Consider the following 20,742-nt stretch of genomic DNA (forward strand, 5'->3'; position numbering starts at 1 on the left):
TGATTCATAATAATCATTTATGTCCACTAAAAATACATCGTAAAAATGCTTACAGTAGTCATAATAGCCCAAAACCAGAAATAAATCAAATGCTCATCAACAGAAGAATGGATAAATTGTGGTATGGTCATACAGTGGAATATTACAGTATAGTGAAAACTGAACTATTACTACACGACTCTAACAGACATAATGTTGAGTAAAAGAAGCCAGGAACAAAAGGTGCTTTTTGTATAATTCCATTTACCTGAGGGTCAAGATCAGGTAAAAGCCAGTTTATGTGACAGAGATCAGAACAGTAATTTCCCTGGGCAGAGGGAGGGCAGGCGAGTATAGCATTTAAGAATACTGATTGCGAAGGCTCTCGTGAGGGAACCTTCTGAGATTCTGATAATGTTCTAACTCGTAGTGGCAGTTCTAACTCGGGTGGCAGTTATATGAGTGTATATATTTAAAAATTTATCCTGGAGTATTCTTAAGATTTGAGCATTTTACTGTATATAAGTTACCACTTCAATTTAAAACACTGAAACAAAAAACAGAGTAGAAATAAATAGTATAAAATCTATCGAACAAACAAAAGCAAATTTTTCCTGATAAATACAAAAGAAGTTTCACAAAAATTTAAAGACAAGTCATTAATAAAGTGACCTTCTACTCTACCACTTTCTGTCTGGTGCTTTAAGCACATAGAACTTACTCTATGAGGATATTAGTATTTTGGGCTAATATCATGGAATATAAAAGAACTAAATTTTGATCTTATCTCTGAAAAAGCCCATTTTGATTAAGAAGACTGAATACCACAAATATGTCAACTCTCCCAAAGTAATAAGATCTCTGTAAAAACAATGAGTTTTTTTTTTTTTTTTTTTTTTTTTTTAACCACATAAGCTAATTCTTAAGTTTATGTGGGGAAGAAGGCACAATAGCCAAATGTCATAATGAAAAAGAAGTGTGACAAGGTACATACATGTGTGTTGTGGGGAGGGGCAGAGAGTAGGAGTAGGATTAGTTCTAACAGATATTATCAAGATATAATAATAAAAAGTAAGCTACTGGCACAAAAACAGACATTTATGCAACAGAATAGAATTTCCAGAAACAACCCTAAAATATGTATGCCAATTCGGTATATAATAAAGATGGCATATCAAATCCATGAGAAGAAAGATTGCATTTTCAATAAATAATGAAACAAATGAGTAGTCATCTAGAAAGAAACTCAAGTTGAATCCATGCTTCATACCTTCTACCAAATAATTTATATCGGATTTTTAAATATTAAAAAAAACTAAAAACACAAGAAGAAACAATAGGGAAATTATTTTATAGCTTTGGAATCGAGAAAGCCTTCTAAATATGACACAAAACCCCAAAACTATATGAGAAAAGATAGATTAAATAGACTACATTAATGGAATACTACAGAACTGCATAAAATAACGAATATGATGTTACAATGGAATATCAACTTTGCTACTTTTCTCTTTAGTATTCCAGGCCCATAGACTTCATCTCAGATTATAAAAGGAGAGAACAGCATAAGAAGATATCATTAATCTAGGCACTAACCAAGACACTAAATCTTGAATTACTGGCTTAATTATGCAAAGGCCTGATTGAAACAACTGAGAAGGGAAAGATACTCTAACTCTCTAGTGACTAAGAGTTTTAAAGCTGTGTCCAGAAAGCTAGAAATGTTTGGGTTTATGAAAACTCAGACTTAAACAAAATGCACACTGGCAATAACTCTAATTAGCTCAAATATTTAATGAATTATCTTCCTCTAGTATGGTTTACAATTTTATTTGATTTTGTTAGTCATAAACCTTATTTTAATGTAAACCACTTTAAATCTCTCAGAACAAGTATTCATTTAAGGCAATAAACCACAGAAGAACTAAAACTTCTTTACGAATCTGTGGTTCTAAATTAATTTAGCTAAGGTGACAAATATTGATAGGAAATTTTCATCTGTCAATGATTATTAAATTAAAAACCAATCTCTCTTTTGAAATATTTCCTTTAGAAAAGATTCATCTTAGTGCTAATCTGATTTTTAAAACCTGAAACCAACCCAAATGTACAGTGAGAGTAAACTGGCTAAGTACAATATATCAATTAATGAAACAGAATGCAATTGCTAAACAGAATGGTTATAAAGTCTATGCTAATATATGGAAATTAATTCTATTATTAAGTGAAATTTTATGCATAGCATAAATTCATGCATGTAAAAATGCACATGGAAAATGAAAGAAATGTGGCAAAATATCAACTATGGGTTGGCTCTGGGTGATGTGATTGTATGCAATGTTAATTTTCTATTTTTTTTCTTGCAGATTTTCAGCAATGGGCACGATTTTGTTCATAATTGGAAAATAAAAATTATTCAAAAATTACAAACCAAGGGAATTCCAACGAAACCAGAAAAGCAACCCCTATTTTAAAAGTATTCTGATATGTTGAAGTATGTAGCCTTAGTCTGAAATTTTATTATTCTACAAAACATACAAGAACACCCAGCACAACCCTCCAAAACCACCAATGGAAAATGTAAACCAAACACATACAATTTATTTCTGAAGCTGTCCGTTCAGCTCTGGCATTCCTGTTTGTAGATCTAATGGTATGACGAATGATTGCATGGGGCTGTGAATATAAGCATAATATATATACTTTAACAAATTTCAATGAGAAAGTTAAAAGGTCAAACTTTCTTATCATTTATTGATAAATATGAATATCTACTAGTAAATTATAGGATAAACATAAAACAAATATAATGAACGCTAAAATACTTTGGAAGTTTTTTCACTTGTTCCATGTTTATACTGTATAAAATACTGAAGAGATTCAAAGACAGACACAAATCTTGTCCTCAAAGAGCTTACAGTCTAGGAAGATAAGACACACAAATACTCACAGATAAGAAAATGGCAAGTGCCTTTCATTAACAGGATAAATGGACTACTATTAAAGCCCAGTGGAGGGAGAAATGACTTTGACCTGAAGGGGTATAGTTCTTCATGAAAGCTGTAATCTCATCTGGGGCTCTGAAGTACCAGTATGCACTGAATGTGCAGCAATGTGGGAAAAGCATTTTAGACAGCAGAAAGAATAAGAACAAAGTGATGTAAGAAATAACAGGAAATTGTGGAGTGTTTGTAGGCAGTGGTGGTTGATTATTATTTATTTGCAGTGAAGATTAGGTGATAAGATGACAAAGATGGAAAGACAGACCACGAGGGTGAGCCCGATCATCAAAGGCTCTGAATGTCAGCCTGGCGCTCTTCACCTCAGTTTCTTGGCAAAAGGAATTTTTTGGAGACTTTACAGCAAGGAAGTGGCATTGCCAGTGTCAGCTTTAACAGTTATCTATTACGTATGTATGAGGCTATGGAGGGGAGAAATATTGGATACAGGGAGATTGAGTAAGAATATTGTAGTCAGCCAAGTGAGAAGCATACTACTTCCACCCACTGCGCAGAACCTCCTGTTTCTTCGAAGTTAGGCCTTCAGCTCAACCCCCATTTACCAAATTTCTGATGACTCACTCTCATTCACTGATGACTCTGAAAGTGGCTCATTTGTTCGCCCCTTACTTCAATACCCACCAACACATCAAATAAATTCAAAGCCCCAGGAGGATCCATTGTTCCAGACTTATTTTCTGACCCCATCTTTAAAGACACTCTCTTATATTTCAATGTACTCTCAACTCCTAAAAATCACATCTTGGACTCTGTCATCAACTCTGACGCATGAATTTCCTCTATATTACAAATCTCTGATCTTTTGAGCTTACTCTCTCACTTACTCCCATTACACTTGTTCAATGTTCCCACTGGAATATCAAGTCCATTGATCCATTACTTTCTCACTCTCCATCAACATCTCTCCTTATCCAGTTTATGTCTGGTAGCACATAATTTCAAGTAATTTCTTGCAAAAATCTAAATTCCCTTTGCCCCACTGTCTTTTAGTACACTGGGACAGCAAAATGCCAATCTTGGATAAACTCAACTGGTTACCTTTGCGTTTATACATCTGGGGTATCAGTCATGCTGGAGGAAAATTACACAGCAGAACACACTGAAAATTCATCTAATCTGAGCTCCGACTTTGCCCACAAACACTTCTCTAGTCATCTAACCCTCCATTCCCCTCAATTACTATTCTGTACCTTCTTCACATTCTTTAAACCTACCCATTTTCCTTCACCCGTACAGATGACCTCACCACTTACTTCACAGAGAAAACAGAAATCACCAGCTACATTGCATTATCAACCATCCCTTTCTCTAATGGAAGAGTAGTGTTGCTTCTCCCTGCTTCCTTCTCATGGACTCTGCCTTTCCATCTTGCTTCCCTTGACTCTTCTATCTATTGGACAGTATTCATGAGCATTTAATACTGTTCAAGCAATGCTCCCCCCGACACAAAAAAATCCTTCTCCAGCTTATTCTCTTCCAGCTACTGCTCTATCCTATCCCTCCCTTCACAACTCAATTTCATAAATGAATTGCAATACATATCTTTCAAACCACTCAATCTAGCTCCCCTTCCTCTATTAGAAAATTATCCCTGTTAAACTCATCAAACGCTAACCACCTAAAACCAAAAACTAGTTTAACTTAATTTCTATGTTCTCATTGAAACTCTCCTTTCTTCTTTCAATGTTCCTTATCAATCTCCTTTGCTATTGCTCTTTGCCTACCTGATCCTTAAATTTTGGGAGAAATCTCAGGTTTTGTGCTAGGCTCTCTTCTCATTCTACATGCTTCCCTTGGGTGATCGATCACATTTACTCCTAAGGCATCAACTACATGTGTATCTAATGACTCTCAAATTTATATTTTTATTATTTTATTTACTTTTATTTATTTTTTTGAGACAGGGTCTTGCTCTGTCACCCAGGCTGGAGTGCAGTGGCACAATCATGGCTCACTGCAGCCTCAACCTCCTGCACTAAAGTGATCTTCCCACCTTGGTCTCCCAGGTAGTTGGGACTACAGGCACCCGCCACCAAGCCTTGCTAATTTTAAAACATTTTTTGTAGAGACAGGGTCTCACTATGTTGCCCAGGTTGGTCTCCAACTCCTTGGCTCAAGTGATCCTCCCACCGTGGCCCCTCCTAAACTTCTGGGATTACAGGCATTAGCCATCATACCCAGCATCAAACCTGTATTTTTAGTCCAAACTTTTCTCTCCAAACTACAATGACATATCTAGCTCCTTACTAGACTTTTCCATTTGGAAGTTCTATGCAACATCTTCTTCAGTATAAAACTTAACTCATCTTTCTTTCCAAACCTGATTTTACCATAGTGTTCCTATCTTAGTAAATAGTAAATATATCCATCCAACTGCTCAAGTCAAAATCTGGTAGTAATTCTTTTCTTATTCCTTACCTTCATGTCTTCATCCAATCATTAACTCTCTAATTCTTAAATTAATCCACTTTTCTCCATCCTTGCTCTACCTTCCTAGTTTACCATTATTTTTATCTTGTATAATTTCAACAGTCTTTTAACAGGTTTTCAGTAATGAACTCACCATTCTGAAGTCACTGAGATCTTTAAAAAATGCACATTTTGATTACGTCACTCCCTTACCCTTTAATGGCTTTCTACTACCCTTAGACTAAAGCCCAATATTTTAAATATGGTTTGACAGACGGTATCTAGCTCTGTATCGTTATCTTCTACCACTTCCTTCTTCCTTGTTTTCTGCTCTAGTCAGACTGACTTTTCTTTCTCTCTCTCTTTTTTTTTTTTTTTCCTGAGACAGGGTCTCATTCTGTCACCGAGGTTGGAGTGCAGTGGCGCAATCTCAACTCACTGTAACCTTTGCTTCCCAGACTCAGCCTCCTGAGTAGCTGGGACTACAGGCGTTGTGCCACCATGCCCAGCTAATTTTTTTGGTATTTTCTGTAGAAATGGAGTTTCGCTATGTTGCCCAGGGTGGTCTTGAACTCCTGAGTTCAAAGTGATCCAGCCGCCTCAGCCTCCCACAGTGCTGGGATTACAGACGTGAGCCACCGCGTCCGACCCAGACTGACTTTTCTTTAGTTCCTTATGTACACTGCCTTTTCCCTTATCACTAGGCTTTCAAACATGTTATTAACACCTCTGCTCAGGCCACTTACATTTATTCTCTTCCTCTAATTCTGATTGATCCTTCAGGTTTTCAGCTTAAACGTCACTTCTACAGTAGTGAGTTTTTTCCTGCCCTTATAATATCCCTTCATAGCACCTTTTACCTCCCATTCCATCACATGTGTAAATTATTTGTTGGTATTTCTGAATTTCCTTTGAGACTATACTATGAGTGCTATAAAAACAGGGATAATGTTAGTCTCATACACCATTGTGCCCCCAACTGCCTGGCACGTGGTTTTGCATTTCAAGAACTGAAAAGTATGGTGACATCATTAAACAGAAATAGAGAATTCAGAAAGTAGAGTGGATTTGGGAAGCCCAGCAAAATGAGGTAAAAAATAAGAGGTGTTTGGTTATTTACATAACCAGTGAAAGGCAAATTGGAGAATTCAGTAATATCTAATTCTACACTTATGCAAGAATAACTTTACTAAGTTTTGGATCTTTAAACAATTAAAATATTTACTAATCCCAAGTTGCAAACAGTGGTTCGAGTAGAAAACAATTTTATGTATGGCTGGTTTATTTAATATTTCCACTTCAAGTTCATTTAACGTTCAACTAAATATTCACTGGGTACTCACAACATGACAGGATTATGCTATATACCAGGCAATGGGGAAATAAAGACTGGAGTTTAAAGTTTGTTTACTGACTATTTCTATTAAATACATACACAGACATGATGGTGTATTAACTAACAGAGCAGGCTGTGGAGTTTGCCTGGATCTAAATCCTGGTTCCATTTCCTATTGGCCATATGATGCTGGGCAAATTACTTTCATTTTTTGTCCCTCGTTTCCTCATTTATAAAACAGTATAAAGGACTGTTTTGATATGAGATGAGTTAACATAGAAATTATTTGGCTTAATACTTGGCACATACTGAGTACCCAATGAGTGCTAGTAGTTAACTATAATATTTATTTATTTATTTAAAGACAAAGTCTTACTCTGTTGCCTGGGTTGGAGTGCAGTGGCACAATCTCAGCTCATGGCAACCTCTGCCTCCTGGGTTCAAGAAATCCTCCTGCCTCAGCCTCCCAAGTAGCTGGGACTACAGGCGCCTGCCACCACCCCCAGCTAATTTTTGTATTTTTTTCAAGTAGAGAAAGGGTTTCACCATGTTGGCCAGCTGGTCTTGAACTCCTGACCTCAAGTGACCTGCCCATCTTGGCCTCCCAAAGTGCTGGGATTACAGGTGTGAGCCACCGTGTCTGGCCCATAGTATAATATTTATAGGAAATAATTTAAAGCTGAAAAACAGGAAACAGAAAATTCCCTTTAGTGAAGGTAGAGATATAAGGGAAATAAAAGCTAAAAAGGACATGAAGAGACAGATTCAGAAAAACTTAGAAATAAAATGGAATCATAAAAGGAGAAGAAGGAACATAAGGAGAGAAAGAGACTGGTGAAAAAATATAGCTGTGCTATATATAGTCATAAATAGATACCTATCAATGAAGAGGAAGTCTCTCATTCCTGATAAGTTGTGTTGTTATAGAAAATACATTACAGGCCAGGCACGGTGGCTCACGCCTGTAATCCCAACACTTTGGGAGGCTGAGGCGGGTGGATCATGATGTCAACAGATCGAGACCATCCTTGGCCAACATGGTAAAACCCTGTCTCTACTAAAAATACAAAAATTAGCCGAGCGTGGTGGCAGGTGCCTGCAGTCCCAGCTACTCAGGAGGCTGAGGCAGGAGAATCACTTGAACCCAGGAAGCAGAGGTTGCAGTGAGCCGAGATTGCGCTACTGCACTCCAACCTGGCGACAGAGCGAGACTCCATCACAAAAAAAAAAAAAAAAAAAACCGGAAAATACATTAAAAATAATTCTATAATGTTTTCAGAGAAGGCAAGCATAGTTATGAATAGCCCTACAACTAATTATATAAGAAATAATAGTTTTGAAATACTGAAAAGGATAACATTTTCCAACAGGAACTTCAGCTTCATTCTTTAAAATTATTTGTATTCTGTTAATACAGATTCAACTACAAAAATGAGCAGCTGGATTTCTAAGAAGTCCTTTTCATGAAAAATAATATGCATATGTGTTGTGGCTACATACACATAGTTGAAAGCAAGGCTCTTAAAACCTTTATTTCCTTGGAAACAGATGTTCTTTATATATATCCCACAGAATGATCAAACCCACTACAGAAGCTGAGGTCTAGAGAGAAGGGCAATCACTAAAAGGGAAAGCACCTCTGCATTTCTGCAGAGGGACACCTAATTTCAATCTCAGTTACGAAAACTTTAGGCTAACCAAACTAAGAACATAAAAAGAGACAGTGTTAAGAACTAAGTATCAACTGGTTTACCACAATAAGAAAGTATCAACTGATAATTATGTGCAGGAAAAGTGTAGTTTACACTACTAATCTCTGTAGCTAAACCTGTTTTAACTAAGTTAAAGATAGACTCAGAAAACAAAGAAAAAAAAGCAAACTTTAAGGCCTAATAAAACATTTATTTTCAACTCTGAGACTGCAAACACTTCCTTACCTCAAAGTCATCGTCGTCTGCTTCAGTGTAATGTGCATGGTTATCTGGATTGTTCACTTTGTCTAACAGTTCAACTGCTAGGGCTCTAGAGAGACCTGGCTGCGCAACAAAAGTGTGCTAAAAGAAAACAAAATGAAATTTCATGAGAATGCCTTTACATCTATGGCTTAAAGAAAATGGTATCTTCATTTTTTCATTCAGTAACTAGCAGAGACAAGCATATGGGAGTCTACTAATACAAATAAACTGTTAGTAAAAATATTAATCAGAGAATCCATAATTACATATTATATAAAACTGAAGAGCCTTTGTAGGGTAAATTTAGAAAGCAATTTCTTTTTGTAAAGTTATCTAATCTATATTAAGTTCTAAAATTAATATAGATTAGATATGGCTATACCAATGACATTCATTACTCATATCACTATGCTGATGCAAATGAATACTGTGGTATGGTCCATAATCACAATAAGAAAAAAGCATGTATATCCTATATCTGCATAAATTTAATTCTGTAAAATTATGTTAATGTACAAAGAGATATAATTAAATATTGGCATGTCAGTAAAGCTTCTTAGGTTGTTGTACTCATTGACTGTTTCTAATATAAAAGTGTTTTATACACACACATACACAAAGTATTCTATAAATTTACATTAGAAGCCAAGAAAAGCAATTTGTTTTAGCTGACAGCAACATTTTAAAGTTTTCTCTAAGGCAGGGGTCAGCAAACTACAGCCCATGGGGAAAATCTAGTGCACTAACTGCCTCTTTTTGTAAATAAAGTTTTATTGAGTATTAAAACTATACCCACATGTATACACTGTTTATGACTGCTTCTGGGCCATAATGGCAGAACTCAGTAGTTGTGGCAGATGATGTATGGCCCACAAAGTTTAAAATATTTACTATGTGACCTGCCTACAGAAAATTTGCTGGCCAGGCATGGTGGCTTATGCCTGTTATCACAGCACTTTGGGAGGCTGAGGCGGGTGGATCATTTGAGGTCAGGAGTTCAAGACCAGCTTGGCCAACATGGTGAAACCCTGTCTCTACTAAAAATACAAAAATTAGCCAGGTGGTAGTGGCACGTGCCTGCAATCCCTGCTACTCGGGAGGCTGAGGCAGGAGAATGGCTTGATCCTGGGGGGCGGGGGCGGAGGTTGCAGTGAGCTGAGATCACACCACTGCACTCCAGTCTGGGCGACAGAGTGAGACCTTGTTTCAAAAAAAAAAAAAGAAAGTTTGCTGACCCCTGCTGTAAGAGATCACTAACATTTTTATATTAAAAACATATATACTTTTGTTCTACTGATATGTCTAATTTATGACTATAGGAAAACCCCTTGTAATTTCAATGACTTACAATCAGAAGTCTTTCAGCAGTTGGTCTTTTTTTTGGGTTTTTGGTTAGTGCTATTTTGACAAAATTATGGAATGTTGATGACCTTCAAATAAAAAGAGACGTACAAAAATATTTAACTACTATTACGTTTCGGTGTTAGTAAATAACATTAACTTAGGAACAGTTAGTCTAAAATACCATGATTTTTTATTGGGCCACTTAAAGTACAATATATTCCTTGGAAACATCTGTGTCAGTTTTGTCTTTTAAATAAAATACAATTAAGTAACAGAACAGTAATATACAACCACAAAAATTCCACTAACAATCAAAAATAGACAGGCTGTGTCATTTATATATGACCTTCTCTAGATACTACTTAGGAGTCAAAATGTCCTTTTCTCATTGCATAATTTACTTAGTATGTAAATGTTGTGCTATACCAAAAGAGTTGGACGGCACAAAAGGTAAGCATGGGTTAATATAAGAGACTATTTAAATCCCAAAGAGGCTAATGAATTTATTAGAAAAAAAGGCAAAGAGGAGGGAGCAATTTTAGCAACCAGAAGGGTTTTATGCCACCTTCACTGATGAAGTGGGGAAAGACAGAAGACATAAATTAAAGGTATCACATTTTGATTATTAATAAATGACACAAAAAGGTATTTCTACCATTGCCAGTATTCCACTGGAGAGAATGGACAAGAACTAAAGGGATGAAATAACCGTATTTATCAGCAATGACAACCACCAGACAGCAGTTCTCTGCAGAGAAATCAAATCACTGCACCACATTTGGTGGCTTGTGATAGAGATAACATGGAGTCAGACAGTATTGGGACAGGCAAAGGTTCTCCAATGGTAATAACTGCTCTGAAATCTGACTGAATTTAGCATTTATAGCTAACAGTCTTTCATTCCTGAATGAATATCAGTCATTCCTGCGGTAAAACCGTTCAGTTCCAGATGTCTAGGAACTTAGAGCAACAGGGAATAGGAAGGACCCAGTGTCAATACAAAGGAATATAGTTAGCAGCAGAATATAAACTCCTTTCTTTCCACAGTGTGATTTGCCGTTCTTTCCTGTCATCATCCCCAGAATGGCTTGAGTCCTAAATAAAACTATGCTAAGACAGACTATGAAACATAAAGCAGTGGTTGAGAACCTGTTTGTGGGGAGGGGCCTCTTAGAACCTGAAACAAGCAATGGACTGTCTTCTCAGAAAAATGGATATACATACAGAATGGGGGCTCACAGATCCTCAAAGATCCATGTAATCTAGATAAGGAATTCCAGAATTTAAGAACTCAGAAACTTATTTGCACAGCTTCTTTTATTAAATGTATGGGGAAGATATTACCAGAAAAATAATCTTTAATTTTTATTAACCAATTGATGGCATCTTTTTGGACTATAAAGATAGGTAAACTGCTTTACTTTGTAAAAGAAAGAAGGGATCAAGATGAAAATAAGTAATAATCTTTTTGAGTATTACAGAAGGTAGAGAGGGAAAAATCAACAGAGAATGATTTTAAGTGTCATGGTATCTGGGAACCCTTTTCATATCACCTTCCATGAAAGTCAATGTGTAATTAATGGAAGTAAAGGAATACAGGGCAAAAATAGATGATTCTTCAAAATCTTCATGTATTCACTTCTAATTCTTCCCTCACCACACTTCTTACCCAATCTGCCAAAGACCTAAGAAAATTACTGAGTTTTATGAGAACACTGGATTATAAAGAACACTGGGCTGGGTGAGGTGGCTCATGCCTGTAATCCCAGCACTTTGGGAGGCTGAAGTGGGTGGATTACGGGGTCAAGAGATTGAGACCATCCTGGCCAACATGGTGAAACCCCATCTCTACTAAAAATACAAAAATTAGCAGAGTGTGGTGGCATGTGCCTGTAGTCCCAGCTTCTCGGGAGGCCGAGACAGGAGAATCACTTGAACCCGGGAGGTGGAGGATGCATTGAGCCGAGATTGTGCCACTGTACTACAGCCTGGCAACAGAGCAAGACTCCGTCACCAAAAAAAAGAAAGAGGCACTGGGCTGGGCACAGTAGCTTACACCTGTAATCCCAGTACTTTGGAAGGCTGAAGTGGGAGGATCCCTTGAGGCCAGAAGTTTGAGACCAGCCTGGGCAACATAGTGAGACCCTGTCTCTACAACAAACAAACAAACAAACAAAACTTAGCCAGGTGTGGTGGCACATCCCACCTACTACTCCTGAATAGCCCCAGCTACTCAGGAGGCTGAGGAGGGAGGATCTCTTGAGCCCAGGAGTTTGAGGTTGCAGTGAGCTATGATCATGACACTGCACTCCAGCCTGGATAACACAGCAAAATCCTGTCTCAAAAAAAAAAAAAAAAAAAAAAGAAATACCAGAAAATAAATCTAGATCCTCATCATAGGTCCGCATGCAAATCATCTGTGTAACTTTGAGAAAACTGCTTAATGTCTATGGACTTCTGTTTAATCATCTATAAAATATGGGAACTGAATCTATACCCCTTTCGATTGTAAAATTCTATAAAACTATATATTCTTTGACTCACCATTTTGTTTTGTCCTTTAGTTTTGGAGGCTGAAAATTACTTTTTGACATTAAGAAGAGAGCCCTGAAATAAAAATTATAGTTAAAGAACAATATCAAAATTACTATGTCTAACAATTAGAATGAATATTCTGTAATGAATTTATACAAGACTACCACATAAGTGGGCAATGATGAAAACTACTATGGGATATAGAAATTAAATTTTTAATATTTTAGATAGCCTACAAAAAATTCTCGACTACAGAGATTTTTAAATTTCCAACAAGCCCTTATTCATAAAGCAAATCTACCAAATATTGGAAGAGTTTTCTTACTACACTATTACATATGTAACTAGTATTATATCGTAAGCACATGTCTATATAATTGTATATAATTCTCTAATACATAGAGATGACATGTTACTCTAACATTAGGTTGCATATTTAACCAAAGACTGGCCTCCATATTTATTTTGGGTGTATAGGCAAATTACATCCATTTCCCGATTGTTTTCCTTTTTTGGACAATGATTTCCCATATTCTCTGGTTGTATTAAATACATAAAACAATCTACAAGAGAACTTTGTCTATAAACTCACGTGTGACCCATTTTCTTGTGGGCTATGGGGGTAGTATGATAGAGGATTTAAGAAGGAAGTTCTAAAATGCTCTATTTCAGCATTTCCTACAAAAATCCCAGGTTTCTAAGCAAATTCCTTATTCTTTTTTAGCATAACAAATACATTTTTCCTTTTTAAAAATTAAATGATTCAAAGGAAAAATAAAAAAAACTATATTCCCACCATTCTATTATTTAAAATTTTCTAATCTTTTTAAAAAATTTTTCTAATCTTTTTAGTTTTTATCTAAATGCTTACCAGTTACATTATATTTACATCAGTATTTATAATTTTTTTCACTAATAATCAATTTTCCATTTTGCTTTGGTTCATAGATACGCAATGGCTGCCCTTAACTGCTAAATAATTTGCTTAACAATTCACCAACTACTACAAATTTAGATTTTGTCCCTTGTTATCCTGAAATGCATAGTTCTTAGCATTTTCTATCCTTAGATTATTTCTGAAGTATAATCCCCTAAACGGTGGAATCACTGAAACATTTGTATTGCCTTTAACAAATAACATCAAAGTATTTTTCCAAAAGGTCTGTACTTATTTATCAGCATTCTAGCTAAAAGTAGGTATCTTTTAATATATATTATCTTTAGCTGCTTATGAGGTCAAATAGATTCCCATAGCTGGTACTTGCTCATAAACCTTAATCTATCTTTTGCTTGTAGTCTTTGAATGATTTCCTTATTCAGTATATATTAATCTGTTGCCAATCATGTTAGCAAAACACTTTCACCATTCTGTTTTCTTTTTAGCTTCATACCATTTAAAGTGTCAGTTTTAGCCTAATGCATCTTTTCCTTCAAAGTATCAAAAAACTTTTCAGATGCCCTCGAATATTTTTTTCTGAGATAATACATCCTAGAATGTAAATGATAATTATATTCAGCATAGATACCTCTTCACTATTCCTGGACAAAATAAAAAGAAACAAAATCAAATATAACTAGAAAAGTTTCACCTGTGTTCTATCATTTACTTATAATTCCACATAGGACAAAAAAAAAAAAGATCAATTGATAAAAGAATGAACGTGAAGACTCAAAAAGTCTTAAAATAATGTTAACTGTCATATCTTAGTGTGATTATGAAGGGAAATTTGTTTTATGGAAAAGCTTCAAACAGTACGGACAATTTACTCTTATGTTGTTTTAGGAGCAGCAATACAAGACAGGTTTTATTTATTTATTTTAAAGACTAGTCAAATACAGTAGTGAGAAGGAGAAGAAGAGCAGAACAAGGAGCTTGATCTGTAATTGTGAAAAATGAATTGAGGTAACTACCTTCGGACTAGCCCACAACAGGTTTTGGATGAGATTACCCCTAAATCCCTTACAATACCTTTACTATTTTTCATTCTTAAAAAATGAGCTTGATGCTGAGTTATCAGCATTTCACTTTCCCCATAGATTTGATCAATAACTGGATAATTATAAATAATGAGAACACCTCATTGGGTGGAGATCAAACATAGGTGGTTGAAGCTCTCCAAGTTCAATTGCTGTTATTCCTACTGCCCAGATATCACAGAGTTGGTTGTAGCCACCATTCTTCTCTACTGCTGCAACTTCTGGGGCCATCCTAGAAGGAATCAATGAATACAACATTTTTGTTGTTAAATATTGATCTGAATCTGTTACTTCCTATTATAATCACTTGTTGGAGGGAAGGAAGCTGAGAGGTGTTTACTAGGAAAGAAGAAACATTACTAAGTAAAGGCTTAAATCTCTATTTCACACACATACACACTTTTAAAATTAATTAAGAATCTTGAATGCCCTCCTCTGAATGTTTATGCTCTAAGGAAAAATCTTGTTTTAGTTTAGTTTCTATTTTTGTGAATCTTGTTATATAATATGCAAAAAGAAAAAGAATACCTAAATCCCTGTGAAGGCCAAAGAAAAGTTCCCAAAGGAGGTGAGACTTCTAAGTAGGGTGGGGAGCCTGGACATTTCAGTGAGAGGAAACGAGTACAAATTCAGGGAGACCAGGAAAGCTGACAGGACAGTGCTCAATGTATCACCTGCAAACTGGTAAGGGGCCATACATTGCTGGCTACCAGTCTGTGATAAATACAGAAATGGAGAGTAAGCATTTATGCTTGTCCAAATGCATAAATTCATTTTTATCTTATTTTACAAGTCTGTAATGGACAGGAAATAACACACGGTTTGAGAAAGTCTAGAAAGCGTTTGGGAAATCAACCTCAGAAGTAGAGGCTAGATTATAAATGATCTACTGATTATACAAAAAAGGTTAGACTTTATCATGAAAATGATGGGGACCCAACGAAAGATTTAATTACGAGGGCAAACAATCTAAAACTGCATGGCAAGATGAAAGATAGTGTGAAATCAGGTGAAATCAGTCAGGCAGATATGTTAGAGAACTTTTCAAAGGCAGTAGCAGAGGGAACAGAATGAAAGGGGTTAACTTAAGATATAGATCTGAGGAGGAAATGCTTGTGGATACTGAAATAGAGCTATTATTGAACAACTGTTGAATATACAGAAGACTGAAGTTGGAGTTACATGTTTGGGAATAAGTACTGTAGAAGGCCTCTGAAGTTATAAAGTATAGATGATACTGTTCAGGGGCAATATTCTTTTATCTTTTCAAATGTTTACTAACTTAACTTCAATTAATTTGAATTGAATATCCACAAGGTACAAGTTGCTTTTATATGTACTTAGGCTACAAGAAGTTATATTAACACACTGTCTCTCAAGTGTGGTTAGGATATAAAGTATGTATACTAAAAATGTGAACATGTAGATGTGTACTATATGCAAGTGCTACATACATAACAATGGATATAGGAGTAAGGAGAAGTAAACAATCACCATGGAGCAAGATAATTGAAGGCAAGTTTCACAGAGGAAAGAGGCTGAGGTGGAGCCCAGAGAAAGCAAATAGGATTCATCTCCTCTACCCACTGGAATCAGTTAGTGGTGGCTAACTGGAATGTCAAGTTGACTACGACTGTTGCACTTCCTGGCTCAGTGGGAAACTGTATTCAATCAGTTGGCCATAGGTATAGAAAGGTAGAGAGTGTGGCCCTCTTAAGAATGGGGAGGGCTTAAGATAAACACAGAAAAAGGGTATCTTAGGGAAGTAGTAAACAAAGCTAAAGTAGTAGTATTTCACCTAATATAGTCAGGACACAAAAAATAGACAATTTAGACTAGAAGAGTATTCACAAAAAGGACAGTCAGAGAGAGTGAGGGACTCTGATGTGACGAAGGCAATCCTATAGGTTATCTAACTCACCTATATCTTCATTTAACTTTTATTTAACTGATACTTATTGAGGCTTTTTTCTGTTAAAGTGATATGTGTTGACTGAAAACAATTTGGAATATATGAAAAAATATGGAAGAAAACAAGTTAAGCATGATCCCACTCAAAGAGAGTTCCTGTTTCACATATTTTCATCCATTTTTACACACACACACACCTTTTATAAAATGGTATCATACTGCATATACTACTTGGAATCTTGCTTTTTAAAATTACCAACATATCATGAACAGTAGCATATTATTCCACTGAATTGAATAAATGTAATTCCCTTCCTGTTGTGTATTATTTTCCCTCAATTTTTATCATTAAAATAGTGTGATAAAGCTTATCATATATAAATCTGTATGCCTCTCTAATAAATTACTAGATGTGGAATTACTGAGAATAAAGAAGATAAATATTGCTTAAAGTTTTTGATAAACATTACCAACAAATTATGCTTCAAAATTGTTCTACCAATTTCTTTTTTTTTTCCTTCAAATTTTATTTTAAGTTCCAGGGTATACGTGCAGGATGTACAGGTTTTTCACACAGGTAAATGTGTGCCATGGTGGTTTGCTGCACAGATCAACCCATCACCTTGGTATTAATATTAAGCCCAGAATCCATTAGCTGTTCTCCCTGATGCTCTCCCTCCCTAACCCCCGTTCTACCAATTTCTACTCTCACTGCCAAATATTTAGTGATAGGAAGTATGCCCATAATTTCAAATTTCCAATTTGATAGAAAAAAGTCATTTAATTTGTTCATCAAGGGAAACATTATTCAGAATACATATTTTTTTTAGGTTAGTCAAGTGAAGCAGTGAGAGTAAAGAAGGAACAAAGAAGTCTGTAGGGGTTGCATGCCCCTAGCCATGACCTGCAGGCCACTACATAATGTAAGAAACATGAGAAAACATTTAAATTTCCCTATTTACTTCAAAGACATAAAGTAATTCACACTGGAGAAAAACTCCATGAATGGAAGAAATCTGGTAAATCCTTGAGATTCTGTAGTTCTTTTCAAAAACATAACTAACAGTGGAGAAAAACCTCATAAACGTAAGAAATGTGATAAAGCCCTTGGATATTCCAGTTACCTTCGTAACCACAAAAGTGCTCACACTGGAGAGAAACGCTATGAATGTAGGGAATATGCGAAAGAATTAAGTTGTCTTAGTTACTTTCAAAGGGCTTATACTGGTGAAAAATCTTTTACATGTAAGAAATATGGTAAGGGAGTTATTCTTTCTAGTTCCCTTCAGAAACATGAAAGAAATAATACTAGACAGAAACCCTATAAATGTAAGAAATGTGGTAATGTCTTCCGTCATTTCTGCCCCATGTGAAGACATGAAAGAACAACAGAGAGAGAAATCCTGTGACTATAAAAAATGTGGTAAAGCCTTCAATCAATACAGTTCCCTTAGAAGACATGAAAGCTCATACTGGAGAGAAACCCTATGAATGTCAAAAATGTGGTAAATCCTCCAGTTGTTTCAGTTACCTTCAAACACATGAGAGAACTCATACTGGTGATAAACTTTATGAATGTGAAAAATGTGGTAAAATCTTCAGACATTTCAGTTCCCTTCGAACACATGAAAAAACTCATACTGGAGACAAACTCTATGAAGGTAAAAACAAAAATGTGGTAAAGCCTTTAGTCGTTTCAATTACCTTGAAACACATGACAGAATTCATACTGGAGAGAAACCTTATGATTGTAAGACATGGGATAACGCCTTCAGATATTCCAGTTCTGTACATAAACATGAAATAACTTATACTTCATAGAAATCCTAGGAATGTAAGGAATGTGGGAAAACATTCAATTATCTGAGTTATCTTTGAAAACATGAAAAAAATTATACTGGAGAATAACCATATGTATATGAGAAACGTTGTAAAGCCTTTGTATGTTCCAGTTCCCTTTGAACACATAAAAAAAACTCATACTGAAGAAAAACTTATGAATGTAAGGAATATGGGAAGGCATGTAATTTTGCCACTTCCCTTTGAAAATATAAAACTCATACTGGGGGGAAAATAATGCATGTAAACAATGTGGTAATGTCCTCAGTGTTTCCAGTTCTAGTTGAAGACATGAAAGAAGTCATTTCTGAAAATCCCTGCAAACATACGGAATGTGGGGATGCCTTTGTTTCTCTCAGGTACATTCAAAGACACATGACATGTGCACATTGGAGATGAATTTTATAAGAATGTATTCTGTATCTAAATCCTAGTACTTGGCAAAACAGGTAAGTTTCCATTTTAATAATTATTTCAAAAGTCATCTGAGAATGCCTATTGAAAAGAAATCTTATAAATTTAATTTGAAAAGCCTGATGCAAATTAAACATTGATTAATGCTCAAAACATGCACATGAATGAAATACTATACAAATTATAAATATATTGTGTTTATCAGTGGCTCATTCTTAATGAGGATCTCTGGACTATTATTTCCACTTATTTTCCATGAAAATATTGAGGTGAGAATTCTGTAGACACTCTTTAAGTGATAGTAAATGAATTCAATACGTAGTGTTTGTCAGTTAATAATTTTTCTTTATATGTCTAAAAGGTTGTTGGATCTATGGATGAATTAAAAATGTATTTCTAATATGTAGGTAAGATTTTTATGTAGTTTTTTAATTGGTCTGTGATTAATGTGTCATTGAAAACTGAGTCTTTGTTAATTTTGGGGGTTTTCTTACTGGTCTCATGTAAAAAGTTTTGGTTACCCCTCACCTATTAGATATATTCTACTTTTCTTTTTTATGGAAAAAGTATTCTCTTTGGCACAAGTAAGTCTATGTCATTTTTTTTGCTAATAGAGTTGGTATTAGAAAAAAAAGAAATCTGTAACTTCTTGTGATCCATTATCATACTTTATGATACCTAATATGTACTATTTTACTAACTGCTTCTAATGAGACATTCTTTTTATCGACTTATAAGAACTTACATATGAAAAATATTAAACCTAGTTTGGCATATTTTAGACAATATTTCCTGTTTTTTTTACTTGCCTTTTAATTTTGTTTAAGCTGGTGGACATACATAAGTTTTAAATTTTCATGCAGTTAAATCTATCAACATTTCCTTTTAAGGTTTTATTCTTGATGTTCAGAAAGCCTTCCTCAGCTCTTAAAGCAGATAGTTACTGATGGCTCTTTTGGTTTCACTTTTTTTTTTTTTTTGAGATGGAGTCTCGCTCTGTGGCCCAGGCTGGAGTAAGCTCCGACTCCTGGGTTCACGCCCTTCTCCTGCCTCAGCCTCCCGAGGAGCTGGGACTACAGGTGCCTGCCACGACGCCCGGCTAATTTTTTTGTATTTTTATTAGAGACGGGGTTTCACCATGTTAGCCAGGATGGTCTCGATCTCCTGACCTCTTGATCCGCCCGTCTCAGCCTCTCAAAGTGCTGGGATTACGGGTGTGAACTTGACTATTTCCACCTACGATTTTTTGACATCAGGTATGAGGTACGGAACTACTTAAATTTCTTTTCAAATAATAAATTATCCAAACACTGCACATTAAAGAATCCAAATTGGCTAAGCACGGTGGCTCAAGTCTGTAATCTCAGCACTTTGGGAGGTAGATCACTTGAGTTTTAGACCAGCCCAGGAGTTTTAGATGAAACCCTGTCTCTACAAAAAAAAATTACAAAAAATTAGCTGGCTATGATGTTGCATGCCTGTAGTCTCAGCTATTTCGGGGGCTGAAACGGGAAGATCATCTGGCTCCGCGAGGTCAATGATGCAGTGAGCTGTGATTGTGCCACGGCACTCCAGCCAGGGTGACAGAATGAAACTCTGTCTCAGAAAAAAAAAAAAAAAAAAGAATCCAACCTTTCACACAAACTGCAAATGTCACCTTTTATAACATTCACTATTTTAAACATAACGTTTTGTTATGAGGCTTTTTATTTCTATCATCTGTCAATAATGAAAGCAGTGTTTTAGAAAGATTATTTTGTCACTAATCAGTGGAATGCACTAAGAGTGAGGTGGCTGGTGAGACTAATGGTAGGTAGGATGTAGGAGTTTTAACAACCAGGAAGAAGAATCCTAGATTAAACTTAGGTGATGGGTCAATAGGTGCAGCAAACCCACCATGGCACATGTTCACCTATGTAACAAACCTGGACATCCTGCATATGTACCCCGGAACTTAAAGTGGAAGAGTCCTAGATTAAAATAGAATGCCAGAAGAAAGCGTAAGAAAATTACAGGAGGCAAA

The 20,742-nt window shown here is 35.6% G+C and overlaps 1 protein-coding gene across 4 annotated transcripts in view; it reads right to left on the reverse strand.

Moving 5' to 3' along the window:
* Positions 1–20,742, reverse strand: part of MAP4K5 (mitogen-activated protein kinase kinase kinase kinase 5) — a 122,470-nt gene that overhangs the window by 33,913 nt on the left and 67,815 nt on the right. For all 4 annotated transcript variants that reach the window (XM_003267666.3, XM_003267665.3, XM_030810259.1 and 1 more), the window contains 5 exons: positions 14,656–14,787; positions 12,588–12,650; positions 10,048–10,129; positions 8,682–8,798; positions 2,577–2,655 (listed from right to left, as the gene is read on the reverse strand). In XM_003267666.3, coding sequence (XP_003267714.1) covers positions 2,577–2,655; positions 8,682–8,798; positions 10,048–10,129; positions 12,588–12,650; positions 14,656–14,787 — 473 coding nt within the window. The remainder of the gene's footprint in view (positions 1–2,576; positions 2,656–8,681; positions 8,799–10,047; positions 10,130–12,587; positions 12,651–14,655; positions 14,788–20,742) is intronic.

The sequence above is a fragment of the Nomascus leucogenys genome, chromosome 1a (assembly GCF_006542625.1).
Source record: "Nomascus leucogenys isolate Asia chromosome 1a, Asia_NLE_v1, whole genome shotgun sequence".
Taxonomy (NCBI): domain Eukaryota; kingdom Metazoa; phylum Chordata; class Mammalia; order Primates; family Hylobatidae; genus Nomascus; species Nomascus leucogenys.